The sequence below is a fragment of the Camelus bactrianus genome, chromosome 5 (assembly GCF_048773025.1).
Source record: "Camelus bactrianus isolate YW-2024 breed Bactrian camel chromosome 5, ASM4877302v1, whole genome shotgun sequence".
NCBI classification, from domain to species: Eukaryota; Metazoa; Chordata; class Mammalia; order Artiodactyla; family Camelidae; genus Camelus; species Camelus bactrianus.
The window spans coordinates 35826139-35845321 of record NC_133543.1 but is presented as its reverse complement, the minus strand read 5'-3'; the positions used below and the strand labels follow the sequence as shown (position 1 = coordinate 35845321).

Below are 19183 nucleotides of genomic sequence, written 5' to 3'. Positions count from 1 at the left end.
GACCGTGAGGGGGAGGGGAAGGGGGAGTGTCTGGGTGAGGACGTGGAAGGCAGGTGTGCCAGGCGAGAGTGCTCATGGGTGGGGTGTCAAGGAGGAAGAGATACTGGAATATTTACCTTTGGCTGCTGGGAACACAGGAACATTTTAATGTTCGATATTTTCGTGAATTGTTGTAACGATCTGTGACTGTGGGTGTCACTTCACAGACAGAGCTGAAGCGGTTCCATGGCTTCCCTTCAGCTGCCCCCCAAGTCGCCCTGTCCACCATCTTCTCCACTGTGCTTGAAAGGCCCAGCTGCCTTTGGACAGTCATCTCACTTCTGTCCTGAATGGCCTGTGCCCTCGTCCCCGGCCTGGCTCTGAGGAGTAGCTAACACCGGCCTGGGAGCCAGGGTGCGGCCTGGGTCCAGCCCTGACCATCCACTTGCCTCCAGTCCGGGGTCACTGGGGTCACCGAGTTCCTGGAGCCAGGCTCAGTCCCACATAAGTTCACAGGACATATGAATGGAGTCAAAATGTATGGCTGCATCTCAACAACAGCTTCTCTCCCCCTTTGTCCTGTCATGTAAAATGGCTAGACATGTTTTCACCAAATTGAGAGCCTATGTCGGGGTGGTCTGTCCTCAAACACAGGCTGTGTGGCACTTTGAAAGGCTCTTGAGAGCCCCTGGAGCCAGGCAGCCATCCTCCAGGGCAACTGAAACAGAAGTTGACCAGAGGAGACAAACCCAATGAATTTTGACGCAGGACAGAGAAAACCAACCGGGATTTCAAATAACGAGCCCTCTTCCAAAGGAAAGTGCACCTGTCACTCCCCTGCCCCAAGCTCTGCAGGTCTCAGCGCCCCATCTGACCTGTAGCCCCCTCTTGCCTTGACCTCTCTATGTCTATCTCCTGCCCTGCTCCTTCTCGTGGCCACAACCACACTGCCCTCCCTGCTGACCCCCAACACATCAGACATGGGCTCACCTCAGGGCCTTGGCACGGCTGTTGCCTCTCCTGGAAGGCTCCTCCCCCAGGCATCCCCATGGCTCCCTCTTTCCCTTGCTTCAAGTTCCTGCTCAAATGTCACCTCCCTGTAAGGTCTCTCCCAACCAGTCCCTCTACACTTTTTATAGCCATCTAACAGAGGTCATGATTTACTGCCTTATTGTTCGTTGTCTGTCTCCCCCAGGTGAAGGGCAGCTTCACCAGGGCCAGCATCTTATCTGCTGTGTATTGATGCTTCCCAAGCACCTAGAATAATGCTAGCCCTTAGTAGGTACTCAATAAATATCCACTGATTGTTGACTGGAAGTAACTCACAACATGCAGAGGCTGTAAAATTGCAGGCATTGATTTGAATTTAAATCTCAGTTGGGACTCCTTAAGGGTATATCCCTGAGGATGGATGGATGGATGGTTAATTATTCTGTCAAGAGCTGTGGAATAAATTTTACAATTCTCACCTTTCCACATGAAGTTTTATGTTTAAAATGATACTCGAGAAAGGCGTGCACAGATAAAATTTTAGAAGAAACAAATTCAAAAGATCATAAACCAATCTGGTCTCTGAGACTAAAATGAGTTGGGAATCATGTCAACATACCACTGTCTCCTCCAGCCCTTTGAGGTCCTCTCTGGCTTGCTCCCTTTTATCATTAAGCAATCTGCAAAACAGAAAGCAATCGTGAACCACCAAAGGGGCACCCGAGGTTCCACAGATACCATCTGCATCTGCAGATAAATCAGCCAAACAAACCGACTCACACGAACGGCCATGGTCTGCTTTTAAATTGGCCCAACCCAACCTGAACATGTGGGCATCTGAATCACCAAAGGGCACTGGTTACGGCTTCACGCGGATGAGAGACAACAGGGGAAATATTTAAAGCGCACTCACAAGAGCTTTTCCAGTTTCATTTCCCTCTCTTGGTCCTCTATTTTCAGCTTGTTATAATCAGAACTGAGCTTCTCCTGTTCCAGTTGCAGTTTCTGATTCAAACTGAAATTGAGAGGAAAAAGCAATACATTTCACGGCAGCCTGAAAGTCTGCATCATCCGGCTAAAGACACGGTTCTGTTCCAACCCCATTAGTCCCGTGCAATAAAGGCGGCAATTCTGGAGGGTTCTGAGGGATCAGAGAACAACCTCCCAGCTTCCTCCCTGCCCAAGTGAAAACTAATTTCTGGGAACATCTAAGAGGCATGAAACTTAAGGCTTCATGAGTGTATTTATAGTTGGCTTATGCAAGAGCTTTGGGGGGAAAATAATGAGATGGGAAAGGGGCCGACATTTTCAACACAGAGAGGTCCAGGGCCTGCTGCAAAAAGGAAACTCGCCATCCGGCTGGGGCATTTGGTCACCATTTCTATCAGACCAGTCCTTATAAAACCTTTTCCATGGCGATGCCTACGTGACTGTAGAGAAACAGATTATACACTGAAGGAAAATCCAGCATCTACACAAAAGGCGCAGGCAAGGAAACCACCCCCTCCCCGTCACTCACTCACAGACCCTCCATCTCTCTCGCCTTCCAGTTGAACATTCTGAGGGTGATTCATCAGAATAACAAATACGAAGTGCATTTAAAGGGGGACAGCACGACAGCCTGACCTGCAGGCAGGGTAGCATGGGGGTGGCCCAGAAGGAGGGGAGTGATGATGCTGAATGCTCCCCTAGGTGGACTGTGTGCATAGAGCTCCGATCACACCATCTCCACTTTTGCTTTTCACAGGCAAATGTGCTGTGTGAGCAGCCCACACACACTGGGAGATCTGGATCAGCAGTCTGGAGAATTCAGCAGCTCCAGTCTGATTCCTATTTAGCACTGTGACCCTAAAGAAATCATTTAACCTTGCTTTCTGTATAGAAATCTGTTTCTTCATCTACAGAAACAGAGAGGAGCGAACCTTTAGTCTAGACCCAGGTTGAGGAGGGGAGAAGGGGAGGAGGGGAGGAGGGTGTCATTGGATGGAACCATATTTCACTATAATTGGTTTTCTTTGTTTTCCTATGTCTTTTATTTGGGTCATTTAAAAATGCTGTTCTACAAAGAGGCTCAAAGATTGTTCCCAGGGACTCACTGTGCAGAAACATTAAGAATCCTCAGGAGAGGATCCTGAAGGCACCTCCCAGCTTGAGGACCCGTGTGGATGGGGCTGGAAGGTGAGGGGGGAGGTCGTTACTGAGCTGAGGGCTCCTCAGCGGCTGCGACAGGACGGGAGGATGGCCTGGAGGGCGTGTCACCAGAGACAAGCTGCAATGATGCCATCCTGGCAAATGCCACAGGTCACAAGTACGGACAGACACACGACATCGTGGGTGCCGCAGAAGTGTGCCCAGGCGACCAGGTGGCTCTGAGCCGTCAGTGTGTGGGCAGATGTTGGGGTGAGGAGGCAGTGGGGGCTGACGGTCTTCTCTGGAGTATTTATTAACCTATCAGAACTCCTGAGTCAGGACCATTTCAGGGTTTTTTTTTTTTTCATACTTTCATAGGAACAGCATCCCCCGCTGCTGGGGCATGTGTCTGCCTAGCTGAGTTACCAGCGTGCCCCTGCTCCCCGGGGACCAGGCAGGGTGGTGGGGCCTGCCTGCCACCATGGGAGCCCCTGGGGGCGAGGCTCCAGGTGGGAGAGCAGATGTCCAAAGCCTCGGAGCCCAGAACCCGTGAGGCAGGGAGAGCAGAGGCCTGGGCCGGAAGCCGTGTCCCTTCAGTCTGGCCCCAGCGTCACACACGCCCCCAAGCCCACAAGCCCCCAGGCCAACTCACTCCCGAATCTCATCGATGATTTTCTGCTTCTCCTCGATTTCATCTCGGAGTCGGGACAGCTGCTTCTGATGAGCCTCCCGGTGGCTCTCCATCTGCTGTTCCAGTGCCTTCTGCAACCCAGGCCAGGAGAAGTGTGTCATCCACGCGCTGGCTCTCTGCCCACTCTGTGACATGCCCTAGGGCGCTACCTCCTACCCCATATCCCTCGGCTGTCAGATCCCCAAACCAGGGGTCCGCAGCACTCACTGGGGGTTCCCAGGGGTTACTAGGAAAACAAAACCCAAGTGTCTGTTACAAGACTGGGTGGGCCCTAGGGGCAAATTAGCCCATTTCTTGAGTCAAAGTTTGACCTTCTACGGCTCACCTGAGCCACATGGCTTCTCTAGTGAGATCAGTCAGAGGGCATGGACTTCTTACCACCTGGGGGACCTCAGACAAGCCATGGAACCTGTGTGAGCCATGGTACCTTTCCCACCTGTAAAATGTAGATAATCTCCCTGCCCACTGCACAGATTTATGGTGATGCTCAGAGGAGAACTTTCCACCAAAGCAATGTGAACCCAGGAGATGCCCCAAAAGGTGAGGCAGAGTTATCATCTCGGCTACACAGTGTCATGCATGGCGTTGTGTTAACTATGGGCTCACACCCAACGGGGCTCAGGGCTTGCCTAAAATTAATCAGAAGTTCTACATTCTCTCCTTTATCTCTTATTTTATCTACCTAAAAATCCTATTTCCCAATCATCTTTCCCACATCCTTTACTGTTTAAAATTAACCAAAAATAAATATCTGTAAATTTAAATTTAAATTTGGGGCGTTTCTTTAAAAAGGAAGAGGGGAGAGATGTTTCCTTCCATTCAAAGGAGGTGAACGTTTCTACAGAAGTTGTGCGGAGCGGCCCACGCAGTGGCCGGAAGGTGGCGCTCTCTCCCGCTCGGTAGGGAAACGGGAGACAAGATGTACTAATGCAACGTAACTACCGCCCACAGACAACTCGGGGTTTCTGGACACCTCCCCCTCCGTCTCCATCTGAGAACGGCTCTGAGGCTCACCAGCAGCCAGCCCCACTCCCTCCTGGCCTGCCACACCCATCTCTGAAGGAGTCAGATCTTCCTAGACCAAGGAAACCCAGTGCAAACTTGGCCTGCTGGGCTCTGGGAAGGGGCCGCGCGAACTCTGTACACACCTTCATCTCCTCAGCGTCCTGCAGCCGGGTCAGGTGCTCCTTTTCCTTATCCTGGAAGCTTACTTCGTGCATTTTTTCTGTTTTAAATTACAGAGGATGATTTAAGATTTGACTGGCAGGACTCACACCCAAAAGTAAAAATTTAAAAACAAGCAGACAAAAAAGAATGGGGTGAAACATCATTATCTTACCAATTACAACCACAGTATAAAAGAACGTGCCTCCGAAGGAGGACTTCTGGCTTTTTAAAGCCAGGCTGATCTCTCCTGGGAGACTACCTAAGTCCTCCTGGGAGAGAGGCAATTGGAGGGGAAGGGCTAACCTGGAGCGGTCGCTCTGGATCTGACCCAGCTGTGTCACCTCACATCTCGGAGGATGGTTCCCGACCTGGCTTGGGGAGCCACTCTTGAAGCAGCGCACGTGAACGGCCTTGGTCGGGGATGACACACGCTGCCAATGTTAGTGGCTTTTGGATTCGTGCCACTATTAAAGTTTCAGAAAGAGCTAATTTACCTCCCATGGGTAAGCTGTTTATTCTCTAAGAATCTGCAGCAGGGAAACAATCTAAGGATAAGCACAAAGAAAATAGAAATATAAAATAACACTCTCCAGGCTGAACAGGAAGGCTGAGCCCTGGGGGCAGGGCTGCTGGGTGGCACACCTGGGTGGGGCGGAACCAGTCCCAGTCTAGTCCTGGTCTGTGGCCCTCCCTGAGCACAGCGGGCCCTGGGCAGCCTGAGTTTGGGGTGGGGGTGGGGGGTGGTGAGCGGAGGGAGCAAAAGTGTTTATGACAGTGACATTCAAGTCATTAAATGTTCTCTCTAATCCGTTCCACTTAATTTTAGCTCTTTTGCTTTGATTTTATTTCCACTCAGTGGCACCCCTGCAGAAGCCATTTACCAGGGGGAAAAGTTCTTTTCCACGTTAAGTTTTGGATGGAGCATTCTATCCCAACAACCCTTATCACAGACGGGAAAACAAAGTCAGGCCGGGGGTGGGTGTGTTCTCTTTGCTAATTTACCTTGGCATTTGAAAGAAAAGGTATTTACTGAGTGAATGACTATATAACAGTGAAGGAAATAAGAAAGGCTAACACCATCACCAGTCCTTTTACCCTATCAAAACCATTTTCCTTTCAAATATTACTTTGCAGGCCGTGGAACACAAGCATCCATTGATTTTTAAATATTATAAACATAGTAAAGATAAAATTACACATTATGATGTTTAATCTAATGTACTGTAAGCATTGTTGCACAGCCTTCATGTACTTCATCTCCAAGATGAAAAACGTTTTTCTTCTAAACAGTATACCATAGTTCATTTAACTGTTGGACATGGCTTCCTCCCCATCCCCCACAATAAGTAATTCTGCAATGAATGTTTGAGATTTGAGGATCAAAGGTTATGAAAACTCTTACAATTATTAATATGTATTTTCAAAATGCTTCCCAAGTAGACTCTGTCAGTTTCCATTGCAACTCATGGTATAATAGGCGTGTTCCACCACATGTGCATTCTTAATGCTGTTCCGCTTTCCGCATTTCTAGTCACTTCTCTTGAATTTCTACTATTTATTCATGTTTACTGAGTGTTTCCTATGTGTGGGGTACTCCCCACAGCAAAGGGGGTCAGGAGGCTTCCTGGCAAAGGAAGTGCTTTTTTCAAAGGATGGGGGATGCAGGTAAGCCATTGGTCAAGTTCAGATTTTATGTTAAGAGCAACGGGACACCAAGGAAGGGTCAGAGGCACGGGGTTGGGTGCAAGACAGAAGCTGATTGGGAGTAGCCCCTTGGGACGCAGCACAGTGGGCAGCCTAGAGCAGACTGGGGGTGGGACACTCAGGGGATGGATGGAGCCACCATTCTTAATCAGGATTAAGGACAGCAAGACAATGAAGCCGGAGATGAGCCGAACCAGAGAAGCTTCTGACAGGCCAAATGGACAGGCCTTGGAGACAGACTGGAGACAGGAGGTGAAGAAGGGAGAGGACTGTGACTCAGGCAGCAGGATGGACTGAGGTAAAGAAGGAAGAGGAGCAGACACGGGGTGGGCACAGTCATCTATCTTCTAGACGCTTCTCCCCCACCTTCCACCACTTATGGCCCAGAAATGCTTTAACTGAGCCAAATTCAACCTCCTGGGTCCAGCCAACTAGAAAGAGTCTGATTTAGGCCAAGAGCTTGGCACCTGCCAAGTGGTCACTTACTTACCTTGGGCTCGGAGCTTGGCCAGCTCTTCACTGAGCGAGTCTTGGGACTCTTCCAGCTGCCTCCTCTTCTGTTCCATGTTCTGCATGTAGTCTGTCAGGGATTTGATCTTGGCTTCATGCTTTAAACAAGCAAATGGATAAAAGGGAGGAGTGAATGACTAGCAAGCAGTCATCATGGCTTGCCTGTGACTGGCCGACGGGAAGGCACGATCGAGGAGGAGTTCTGGAGTCCCGGCACCCGAATGGTGTGTGTTCTGCCCTTTGCTTGGGGTCTGGGATCAAGACTAAGACGGTCCTCTTTTCTACAGGTGCTTCTCTGCTTCATCACCCACAGACACAGCTCGGGGCCAGGCCCTGCCTCACCGTCCACTTAGGTGAGACACCAAAGCCCAAGTGGCCCTCCGTCCTCATAGAAAACAGCGTGTGCTGGAGAGAAAGGGGCTGGGAAAGTGTTAAAGCTGAGGGCTTCGCTCCTCGAACCTGCACCTCTGGATTTCGTCTTTGGAACTCAAATACAATGTCTTTTCTCTTTCTGTCTCCCAAACACATTGATTCCTGTCTCAGAGACTCTGCACCTACCTTTTCTACTCCCCAGGAAGCGCTCCCCAACACACTCCCAGACGTGGTCCTGGCTGGGTCCTTATCACTCAGGCCCCAGCACTTTCCGGTGGCATCTAACTTTTCTACTCGATTTATCTGTTTTTTTACTTGTCAGCTCCATGAGGGTATGAAGTTCATAAATATGAATGAAGAGGATGAATGGGAGCTCGCTGACGGCACAGGGACAGCAGTCACTCCCAGGCAGATGGAAATACGCAGACACGCCCCCTCCAGATCTACAGCGTTCACATTTAGGCAGGAAGACCCTGGAGACCGAATTCTAATCTAAACAAATAGCCTCTGGGAAATGGGACTTCACTGGAGCAGTCATTTTATAAGCATAGTTTTTGGTGGTGAGGCTGAGTGTAAACAAAGGGGATAACAGCATGTTAGCTGGAAATGCTTTGTCAGACTCCTTAGATCATGTCAGCAAATAGGGAGCCAAGGTTTCTCTTACTTTCGAACCCCAGACAATAATGATGGAATCTCTGGCTTTGTGGAAACTGTAGCAGAGTAGAAAACAGCAGCAGTGGAAAACTGTATTTGCTGCTCAGGCACAAAGCACTGTTTAACTGTAACAGTTATTCTTTAACCCCAAACCATCCTAATATTCTTGACTCTGATCTCATGTACCCTAAATGAATGTCATTCTAAGATCTGAGCAACTGGGACCCCAGTCCTGGGCCCCCACTCCAAGCACCCAACTTGGGCAGTCGTCTGGCCGCACTCCACTCCACTGAACAAGGTTCATATGCCAAGGGAGCGTGCCACCTGGAACCTGCATGCCCTGCTCTACCACAGCGAGTCTGGGAACCTAGAGACTCCCTATCCCGATGGCCCTAAGGCCACCACCAGGGCCAGCAGTGCTGCTTCCATCATCCACAGAGGATGGCTGGCACAGTCACACACTTCCACCTTGCACAGAGATGGCAGAGGGACTTGCCTTGGACCTGGAGGCTGGTACATTCAGACGGAAGGAAAAACCTGTAAGGGGGGCTGCAGACCGTGGGGCCTCTGTCTTTGGTCCTGCCCTGGCCTCCAAATGTTGGGGGCAGGACGATGCAGAAGCACATGCTGTCAGTGTCACAGGGGGTCTGGAAATCAGATTTGAGGTGTACTGTGCCCTAATGTTTAGCGTTTTCCTCTCAACTTTTATAAATTATAAAAATCTCAAATAGCAAAGCAAACCTAGAAAAAGGGGTATAAATTTCACCCATAAACCACTCTAATTTATCAATTTCTCCCTATATTCCTGGTCTTATCTGTATGAATGTGTATTTCACCAAGCTGCAAGGCACAGCATAGAGCTATAACCCAGCATTTTCATTTTCACTTAACTTTATAGAATTATACCTTCCAAATGGCTATGTTTATAAATTTTTATAGAAGCTGTATAATATTCTTCCATGTAACTTTATGTTACTAACATCTCAATGGATGTGTATATTTTATTTTATTATAATATAAGTAATAGTACACTCAACATCTTCCATATAAGCTCTAATATATATACATATTTTAAAAACTTTTGCAGGGGAGGAGGTTATTAGGTTTATTTATTTATTTATTTTTAATGGAGGTACTGGGGACTGAACCCAGCACCTCATTGACGCTAAGCATGCGCTCTACCACTGAGCTATACCCTCCCCCCTTAAGCTCTAATATTTTTAACCAGCGAATAATAATACCATATGAAGTGAAAAATTTTCATTTTCATTACCAGTGAAAAATACCATAAGTGAAATTACTGGACCGAAGTCTACCTACATTTTTATGGGTTTTGATTCGCAAGGTGCTTTCCAAAAGGACTGACTAAATTACACTTTTCTCAACAATGTATATAAATTTCACAATCACACACCAGCACTGAATAATCTTCCCAATATATTTTTGTTTATGATGTTATTTATAAAATGGAACCTTGACATTTAAATTTGCATCTCTTAGACCATGCTGGTAGGCGACAAGAAGGCTGGAGATGGTTCTGTGATTACATATTCCTATGTTTAAAAGCCTACAGAATGAAATATGCTTTTGTCTGTTTCCTCAGCATTATCTGATGCACCATGCCACGTGGGTATCTCTTTCCCCCAAATGACTTCAGCTGTTTTAATGCCTGGACTAAGGCATTCTGTGGACCACTTACAGAAGCCTCAAACCTGAACACCAAGCTCAGATACCAGTGGCAGACCTGAAATGAGGCTGCTGTTTCCCGAACCCACCTTACTAAAATGAAAATGCCATTCCAGTGGGAAGAAGAGCAGCTTTACTCACTGAGAAAATGAAATACAACCGGGGGGGCTTGAAAATCTCCTCAAGGCTTTGGTTGTGGTTTGAGTCCCAGCTCTGCCTTTCACTGGCTGTATGAGTTTAGACAGTATATTTAATCTTTCTAAGTCTCATTTTCCCTATCTGAAAAACAGGAACAATAATAAAACCTGCCCATCAGGATTTTTGTTTTTAAAAAGATCAAGTGAGAGAATGCATGTAAAGTGCTTAACACAGTATACGGTGCATTATAAACACTCAATGGAATGTTACTTGCTACTGCGATTAATAATAGTAACGGTGGTGGTAGTTTCTGTTTTCCCATACTGAGTTGGACCTCTGGTAGAGGTTAAAAGATGAAGGAATGTTGCCTTCGCTGAGAGGAGTTTTAGATGCCACCCAATCCTGTCCATTCATTCTGCATCTCCATCTAGCCTACCTACCTACTTACCCATAGATAGCTAGATAAAGATGTACAGACACATCCTTTAAGAGAGACTGAAGGCAATTAATGTAACACACACAATAAAGCCCAGCTTTAAGAATCAGCCTGGGCTTTCACTGCCTGAGGAGGCCATGGACAAGTCTTATGTAGAGAAAAGTCCCCACCAGCCCCAGTAAGAGTGTGGAGCAGGCTGACTTCCAGAGGACAAGGGTGTGAAACGAGGAGGAGAGGGGTGACCTACCTGGGAGATGAGCAGCTGGCAGGCTGCCAGTTCACGCTCGCTGGCGTTCATCTTCCTGTTGGAGTCCACCTGGGCACTCTCCAGCTGTTTGCTGCGGTTCACCAGGGACTTGACCTCCGACTTCATCTTGCTGATGTACAGGCGGGCCATGGTGAATTCCTCTTCAATGACTCCGTTCACATCTGCCAACTGAGCACAGGAGGGAACACGCTCAACTATGCCTACAACTTCCAGAGCTTCGTGGGGCCCCTGAAACCTGTCCGTGGAGCCTCAAGATGCCTGTGGATTTCTGGGGAAGAATCTCTAATTATAGAACCACACGCTGAAATGATTTCTAAAAAATACTGTATGTTCAACCCCAAGTTCTCTGGAACCTCAGGTAAAACTCTCAGTTAAAAACCTCTACTGAGGTTAATCTTCAACTAACCAAGCTTTTAATTTCAATTGCTTTTTAGGATAAAAGAGATGATATCAGAAGAAAAAGACACTGAAATTTTAAAAAGTGACAGCTTTGAAGAGGGGTTCCATTCAACGTTTCATACCTTCCATTTCTAGAAGGGCAGCGAGGCCCAGTGGTCCTAAAGGTGACTCTGAGGCCCTGTGAGAAGTCAGATAAAATTTCAGTGGTGTTCTCTCTAGTCTGCTACTCCGAGAGACAAGTAGCTTGAACGTGTTTCTATAAGCAAGGGTTGAAATAAAAAGGATTTTCTATAGTCCTTGATTAAACAAAAACAAGAACCTAAGTGCTGTTACCAAAAGCCCCTCCAGACGAAAGTTTTCCTGCATAACTTCTCATTGCTACCAATCTGTTTCCTGCCTCGATGCGCCTGCCCCTTCCAAGCACACAGGAATCTAGGGTAACAGTCTAAAGCTACCTTTAGAAGAAAAGATTCTGACAACCGGCATTCCCACATGACCTCACGTTTGTTGACTAATTTTCGGAGCTCTACTGGAAACAGAAAGCTGCAGTGAGATGCTTGGGCTAGACACCCACATTTCCTGAGGCAAACGCGGTCTCGAAGGGCAACTGACCACATGAGCAAAGTAACTGTGTGCATATTTTGTTTAACCACCAGAGGGCACCCTAGCACCTCAGGAGAAAACAACAGCCCATGAACGGAGGCTAAACTTGGTCTAAGACGATGATTCCAACTATGGTTTTTTGATGCTCCACAGTATACTCCATCTGCCCACTTTTGTCATTATTGCCATCATTAACTCATCGTATGACTATTTTTTCAGTAAACATGGAGCTAGGGACATGGGATCATGTATCAACCCTGAAAATTGGTAGCAGATAAGAACTATACTAGGCAGTGCTGAGTGCCTGTAACTTGGTGTCTACCTTCCCCTAAGAACTCCACAACAGTATTTACCCAATGACTCCAGTGTCAGTCAACACAATGCAGGATCCATGGTACCAGCAGGAACATCTGCAAGTATCAACTTCCGACTCCATCTTACTTTAATGAAGGTTCTTGCTGAGTAGTGACATTTCTGACTGCCAGCAGTTTGCCTAGTAACACCCCATCCTCATTATATTCCTCTTATAGTCCAAGAGCGCAGAGATAACAGCTGAGAAGGGCCCTCAGTCTTTAAGCTCAGTTCTGTTCTTCTGCCTGTGTGATTGGTCCGATGTGGAACAGAGATGACAAACTTGCTCTTCAGCCCGACCAGGTGTGCCCTGTACACTGTCTTTCTGTAAAAAGGATAAGGGGGCATCCATCTCTTTCATGTGAAACTCACAACCTACACCAGCTCCTGGTGAGAAAACATTGCTGAGCCCAGAGGTGGGCATCCTGGGAAGAAAACAAACACCTCCTCATTTCCTTCTCTAAGGTGTTTCTCAGATGAGGAAGGACACTGTGGGTTCTTCGCCCAGATCCCATGTGAACTGGGGAAGAGTAAAAAAAATTTCCAATAATGGGCTTCCTCCAAACCGGGAGCTGGATATTTCTTACAAACCAAACTAACTTCTGAAGTCTACTCTTGTCCTAAAAGGAGATTTTGAATCTATGCCTGATGGGGGGCGGGGGGAACCTCCAAACAAATGGTTTTAACTGTAAGGTTTCTTACCACTTGAGAATTCATATAGTTTAGTCATACAAGTGCCAAGTTTTCAGTAATTCCAGCACACTGTTGTTTCGAAGGGAAGAATCAGAGTTTGCTGCTGCAGTATCATTTTATAACCTCCCCTGAGTCTAACAATGACTCCAAAGTACGTCATAGACTGTGAGATCCAGTCTGGATGACTGATTCAGGAAAAAAAGGCTGCCTCCAAAGGCAGAAGCTGCTTCCCCTTCCATCTTGCTTGTATAGGAGGAGTCCCCCCACCCCCACCCCATGTGTCTAGAGCACGGAGCAGCTATCCAAGGCCTATTTCTAGGCCAGGTAAAAGGTAAGGGAGGTGACTGTTCATATCCTAAGACCTAAAAGTCATAGTGGGACTTAAAAAGTCCTTTTTTAATAAACCCCCAAGTTGTCAGTTTTATTTACAAGCACAGTGCAAAGCTAAGGTACGATGCAGTTGCTTCCAAGAGCTTGAGGGGCCGGAGGGGACTGAAGAAGCAAGCCCTCCTGGGGTGGGGACCTCAGCCACCTTTCTGGCTGGGGCTGGACCTCAGACCCAAGCCCCAACAGGCCCAAGGCTGAGTGGGAGAAGCTGGTGGGAATGGAGCGGTCAGTGATGAGGGTTGACTTCAGGCCCAGGATCTGGGGCAGTTTTATCTGCACTTCTGGCCCAGGCATGGCCAGGTCCATGATGGAGCCAGGGCCCAGGGACTCTGTCACATGCTTGAACCTCTTCACCTCCACCTCAGCCAGACCTGAGGTGGAAAGAAAATCAGGCAGCTAATCCAATCTGTTTCGTTTACTCGACCTCGACTTTCTATTCTGCTTGTGGCTGGGTATCTAGAATCTTTGTTTTAAGCAAAGACCGGTGACATCAGACCATGAAAAGAAGGAGGCTCACTAATAAAACTGGATGAAGTCAACACTCGGCTTATCTTGTCATTCGCTGGGCTCATCTGGTTGTGTTGACTTAGAGTATTGCCTGGACTCTGAGAGTGTTTCAAGACATGACTGAGCTGGAGACACAGACTCTTCTGTTTCCTTTCCTTTCAGGCCATCAGATCTGAGGACTGAGGGAGCCTCCAACAGCCTTCTCCTCTCACCACAGAGTGCTGCCAGCAGGCCCCTTGTAGGAACCGAATAGGATTTTAGGGACAAAAGTATAAGATGACCAAAAAAGATTTCCTTGATCTGCTCATTTCTTTAGATCAAAAGAATTATACCAATTGAATACTCATAACCAATAAGAAAAGCATCTGCACCCACGACAGATCTGAGAACTGTACGGGTAACTCATGCAATCCCTGAGCTGACAACCTTCAAGATAATCTGGGCTCATCTCGTCATTTTACAAACTAGGAAAATGAAACCCCAAGAAGTGAAGTAACTTGCCCAAAGTCACATAATTCCTCTCCTATGGCTGTCATTGCCCTGATGATTACATCATTAAAAAAAAAACCTAGAATGATTTAAGAATATGATGCTATATAAATGAAAGTTATCAATGAAATTAACTAGTTATCAATGAAATTAACTTAGGACAGCCAATTTCTGGAATCCAAAAATATCTTTAAAACACTGAATGTATTTAAATATAACCTCCATCAAACTTCAGATTCCCAAAGGGAAGGACTCTCTTTTTTTAATGCTGAAGCACCCAGACACTCCTTGATTTCATTAGCATTTTTCATCATCTCTATTTTAGAACTTAGCATAAAAATATCTTCCTTTATCGTTAGCAGCAGTGTGCCAACTTCCCATAAATCAACGCCGCCTTCACACTGCAAGGGCCATTTAATCATCCCGACCTCAGAAGTTTATAGCTCAACACTAACATATGCTTCCAAAAATAAGTCCTCAAATATAAAGTCACTAAGCTGGATCTTAATAGGGTTAATCTTATAGCATCTGAGAACTCCATGCTAAAATTAGGTTCATTTGCAAAGATTCATGAAATATTCAGTTACAATAAATGTTCCATGAAAGAATGATTAGGTTTACAAGAGGTCATATACTCTAAGCCTAGATCTGTTATACCATCGAAGAAGGGCTTTCCATGTTTCTCAGAAATGTCCATAAACAAAAGTAATTTGGGGAAGCTTTTCTAGACTCTAATAGTCCCAATTCAAAACCTGAGTGTTACCACAAAGCAGAATGATGTAGAATTCGACCAAAGGGCTAGACTCCAAGAATTTGGTTTTAGGGACTTATGAGGTAGAAGTTGACCACAGTGACACTATTCCACACGCATTTAATCAGTGGCTACTCTATAGAAGGTGCTGGATTATTACAGAGGTCCAGTTATCAAAACAGAGTGGAACTGGCATAAATATTAGATCACTGAAATAGACTATGGAAATCACCCCCCACATTTTTGGAGGTGGCAGGTATGCTGATCATCTTATATGGTGATGGCTCTGTGAGGGTATACAAGTGTCAAAACTTCGCAAACTGTAAATATGTGCCACTTATTTTATGTCAGTTATACTTCCATAAAGCTACTTTTTTAATGTCTCCATCTTACTTTCCAATTGTGGCAAACTGTTCTTGGCTGATAACATCATTGCCCTCTTCTCCCTCTATTCCTAATTCAGGGACAACTTTATGCCACCCTTTTTCTTATAGCCTTGCCATCAATGGCACCAATGTGCACCACCCCCAGGGGTTCATCACGGTTGGTTAAAGCCCACTATAGGAATACTATTTCTCTTTGCTTTCCCAGCTTCCCTTGCACTTTGGGGTGATCCTATGGTTCCCTTCTGGATGAAAGCTGGCTGCCTTTGCAGCACATCTGCCTTGGATGTGGTAGGTGGGGATGTGATGGTTGACGCTACAGAAGCTATCTTGTAACCACGAGACAAAAATCTACAGATGCAAAAAGGTAAAAGGCTGAGGAAAGTAAAAAGAAAACAAAGGCCTGGATCCTTGACATTGTTGAGACACTGCCCTGAACCAAAATTTGCTTCTAAAACTTTAAGAAGCATATGATTGAACTGGGAAATCTTGCTGAAATGCAGACTCTAATTAAGTAGGTCTGAGGTGGGCCTGAGAGTTTATATTTCTAACAGGTTCCCTGGTAATGCAGATCACAACCTGAATAACACGGTTATAGACTTCTCATATTGTGAATAATTAAATGCAGCTTTATTTTTTTTATGCCACTGTTAGAATCCTATTACTTTCAGCTAAAAGCTTTCCTAATTGGTCAGGAAATTTTCACTCTGTTGGATTCCCATAGAAAAGGAGAAACACATTTCTGAGGCTAGAACCTTTGCTTAATCTATCCAATTCCAAACCTCTGTGACACTGGCATGCAAGTTTCAGGAATAAACCAACTTACATGAGGGCCAACCAAGATTTGAGGACATTTCCTATATTTGAAAGGTGAGGTTTTTTTCTTCTCCTCCTTAACCAGACAATCATTCATTTAGCCATTCGTTCAATCATTCAAATATTTACTAAGCACATGGCAGATACAAAGCACTGTGCTAAGCGTTAGGATACGTGGGAGAATAAACTCTGCATGCTTAGAACCACGCCATTATAAGGGCAGGTAGAGAGGATGGAAGAAGGGCCGGCTTACCGTCTTCACATCATTAGTGCCAATTATTCCTCCAATCTCCCCCAGATCCTTCAACAGCAAGTTCAGGATCTCGGTAGCCCTCTTCTTCTGGTGATTGCTAAGCTCCTGCAGCTGGCTCAGTTCTCGCTGTGTGGTTGTCAGTGTCGTCTGAAAAGCACATTTTCACAACAAATCAAAACGGTTGCCGGTCGATTTTATACACACAGCACTGCAGAGAGTAACAACATAATGTGGGATGGAGTTCTTTTATCATTTCATGTGATTTCAACCCAAGAGTCCTTTTAAGTCAGACCACGGTACAGCACTGCACTCTCTGATAAGAGGAATCTGTCTTGGCCTGATCTGTCGTAAGTCTGCATCTCAGATGACGATTTCCAGGTCAGTGAAATAAGTTATTAAAAATAAATAAAACCCAAAAGGAGTCCTTAGGTTCATAATGCATAGTTGCATCTTCCTACCTACCGGATGCCCTGTTTCAGTCCACATTCCCTAAACATACCTGCAAGCACCCCCATCTCTGCTTTCAAACAAATCTGTTCCCTGGGACCACTTCCAAATGCCCATCTGACTTCGTAATGCATGGGTCTGGAAGGTCCAGAGGGACATTAATGAGTTTAGAAAACAACCTAGAAAAAGCCTTCTCATCTTCACAGCAAAGCTGAACTGGACACTCTTCACCTCTTTTCAAAATGAGTCCAGTGCAACAAGCAATGGCTTCTTAATACACAGCAGAAGCTCCATTTTCTTGCCAGGCATTAACAAATCCATCTCTTTCCCATCCTTCATGTATGTCACCACAATGTACACATTTTAAACTAACTTAATGAACTCTCAACATAATAGAACAGCCATCTTTTGGTGTCTTGGTATTAACTCAGCCAACAAAGACAATAATTTTCCTACATAATGGAGTCGTAGAGGTTAATGCAAAGACATCTATGTATTTCTTCCATATGCAGCTTTTTTACTAGAGCACTTATTTAATGATCTGACTACAAATAGTACTCTAAACCAGTCTGGTAATATTTTGGTTTGTTAGGAAATAAGAATTGTATTATGGAAAATGTTTCACTGTTTGGGGAAGCAAATAACACCAAGGACTGGTTAAAGAATCCTGTAGGAAACAGTAAGCAGAGAAAAATCTAAGACTTCTTTCCTACGTGACTCCTGGTATGTTTTTGTTTGTTTTCGCTTTTATTTTGGCATTGCCAGTGCTTATTTCATTTTGTTTTTAAAATGCAAAGACGCAGTAGTTCCCATCTTGGGAAGCTATTAGGAAGTCTTCCTGCATACAGCTGAATGTATGGAATAAGGAGCATTTTCCATCAGCTCTACGGTCAGCAGATCAGAGCTTTGCTGCACCATCTGCTACTCCTCCTCGCCCAGGAGGACTGGATGTTTTCCACGAAACAGGCTGGGCACAATCCCATGATACCAGGCCATCAGGCTGAGGTGCCAAGGGCAGCTGGTTTCAGCCCCTCAGTGTCCCACCACCCATTTTCCAAGAAGAGAAAGACAAAATGGACACATCCTACCACCAGCCACCTCACCAAATGCTCACTGGCCCCCTGCCACTAGCTCACTGTGCAGAACCTGCAGCATCGTTCCCTGGGAGAATCTGGAAACCAGGAAACGTGCAGACGGAAGCACTGGCTGAAAACAGAACAACAAACAAACCAGGACAGCTGGGTCCTAGGCAAGGACAACAAGCTGTGGGGAAGGGATGGATGGCATTCAGGAGGGTGCAAACAAGGAGACTGAAATCCATATGTTCCACCGGCCCCCACTCTCCCCTGGTAACACATTTTGAGATTTACTGGTCAATATTGCAGCATATGCACAGGTCTGTGCTAAATGCCTTATGTAAACCGTCACTAATTCTCAGACGCTGAAAGGAGCATGCTATTATTGCCATTTTTACAGATAAGGAAATGAACACTCAAGTTTAAATGTCTCGACTAAGGCCTAATGGTTGTAAAGTCAAATTTTTAACTAGCATTTTTCTGGCTCCAAAGTCCATGCTCTCTTGACTGTCCTACGAGGCACCCCTGCTGGTGTTATGCATCCCCGGGACGTAAGGCAGTTCTGACGTGCAGGGCGGGGACGAGTGGACAAAAGCCACTCCCCCAAAGTATTTCAGTTATTGGAGGATTTCAAAGAATGTGTCTATGCCTAAAACTGAAAAACCACCCAGCCAACTGCCTTCCTATACAGTGTCAGTCAGCAACATCCATATAGCGGGGAGAGTACAGCTCAGTAGTAGAGTGCGTGCTCAGCATGCATGAGGTCGTGGGTTCAATCCCCGGTACTTTCATTAAAATAAACAAATAAACCTAATTAACGCTCCCACAAACAAAATCAAAAACAAACAAACGTAAAACAGCAATATAAGTACAGGAATGGCGGCAGACGAAGTCCCGCCCCCTAGACTCAAATGCTCCAACCGTTTTCTGGGCCAGCTCATCCGTCAGCTGCTCATTGGCCCTGGTCTTGTCCTCCACTTCCTGTGACTTCTGGTCGTAATTGACGGCCAGCTCCTCCAGGGCCTGCAGAACCTCTTTCACCTCATCTTTGGCTGCCTCATTTTCAATCTGGAGACGTGTCAGCTCTTCCTGGATCTTCTCATAGTCTCTTCTTGTAGAAGCTAAAAGCTGAGGAAATTAGATGGCATGGAACTTGTGAATCTAATGTTCAAACGTTTATGTTCTATGCTTTATCCAAAATAAAGTAATAAAAAAAAAAAACAGGTATAGGAAAACAAGTTTAAGAAGCTCATAAAAACTAGAAACCCTACTATATATCAAGATGCTAAATTTAAAAAACAGC

General features: G+C 46.0%; 1 protein-coding gene across 1 annotated transcript in view; it reads right to left on the bottom strand.

Moving 5' to 3' along the window:
• The window catches only part of KIF5C (kinesin family member 5C), a 145774-nt gene that overhangs the window by 23026 nt on the left and 103565 nt on the right, over positions 1-19183 (bottom strand). Inside the window, exons 14-21 of the mRNA XM_010950260.3 lie at positions 18802-19008; positions 16358-16504; positions 10705-10893; positions 7152-7269; positions 4939-5015; positions 3752-3861; positions 1883-1984; positions 1589-1649 (exon numbers count right to left, since the gene is read on the bottom strand). Coding sequence (XP_010948562.1) covers positions 1589-1649; positions 1883-1984; positions 3752-3861; positions 4939-5015; positions 7152-7269; positions 10705-10893; positions 16358-16504; positions 18802-19008 — 1011 coding nt within the window. The remainder of the gene's footprint in view (positions 1-1588; positions 1650-1882; positions 1985-3751; positions 3862-4938; positions 5016-7151; positions 7270-10704; positions 10894-16357; positions 16505-18801; positions 19009-19183) is intronic.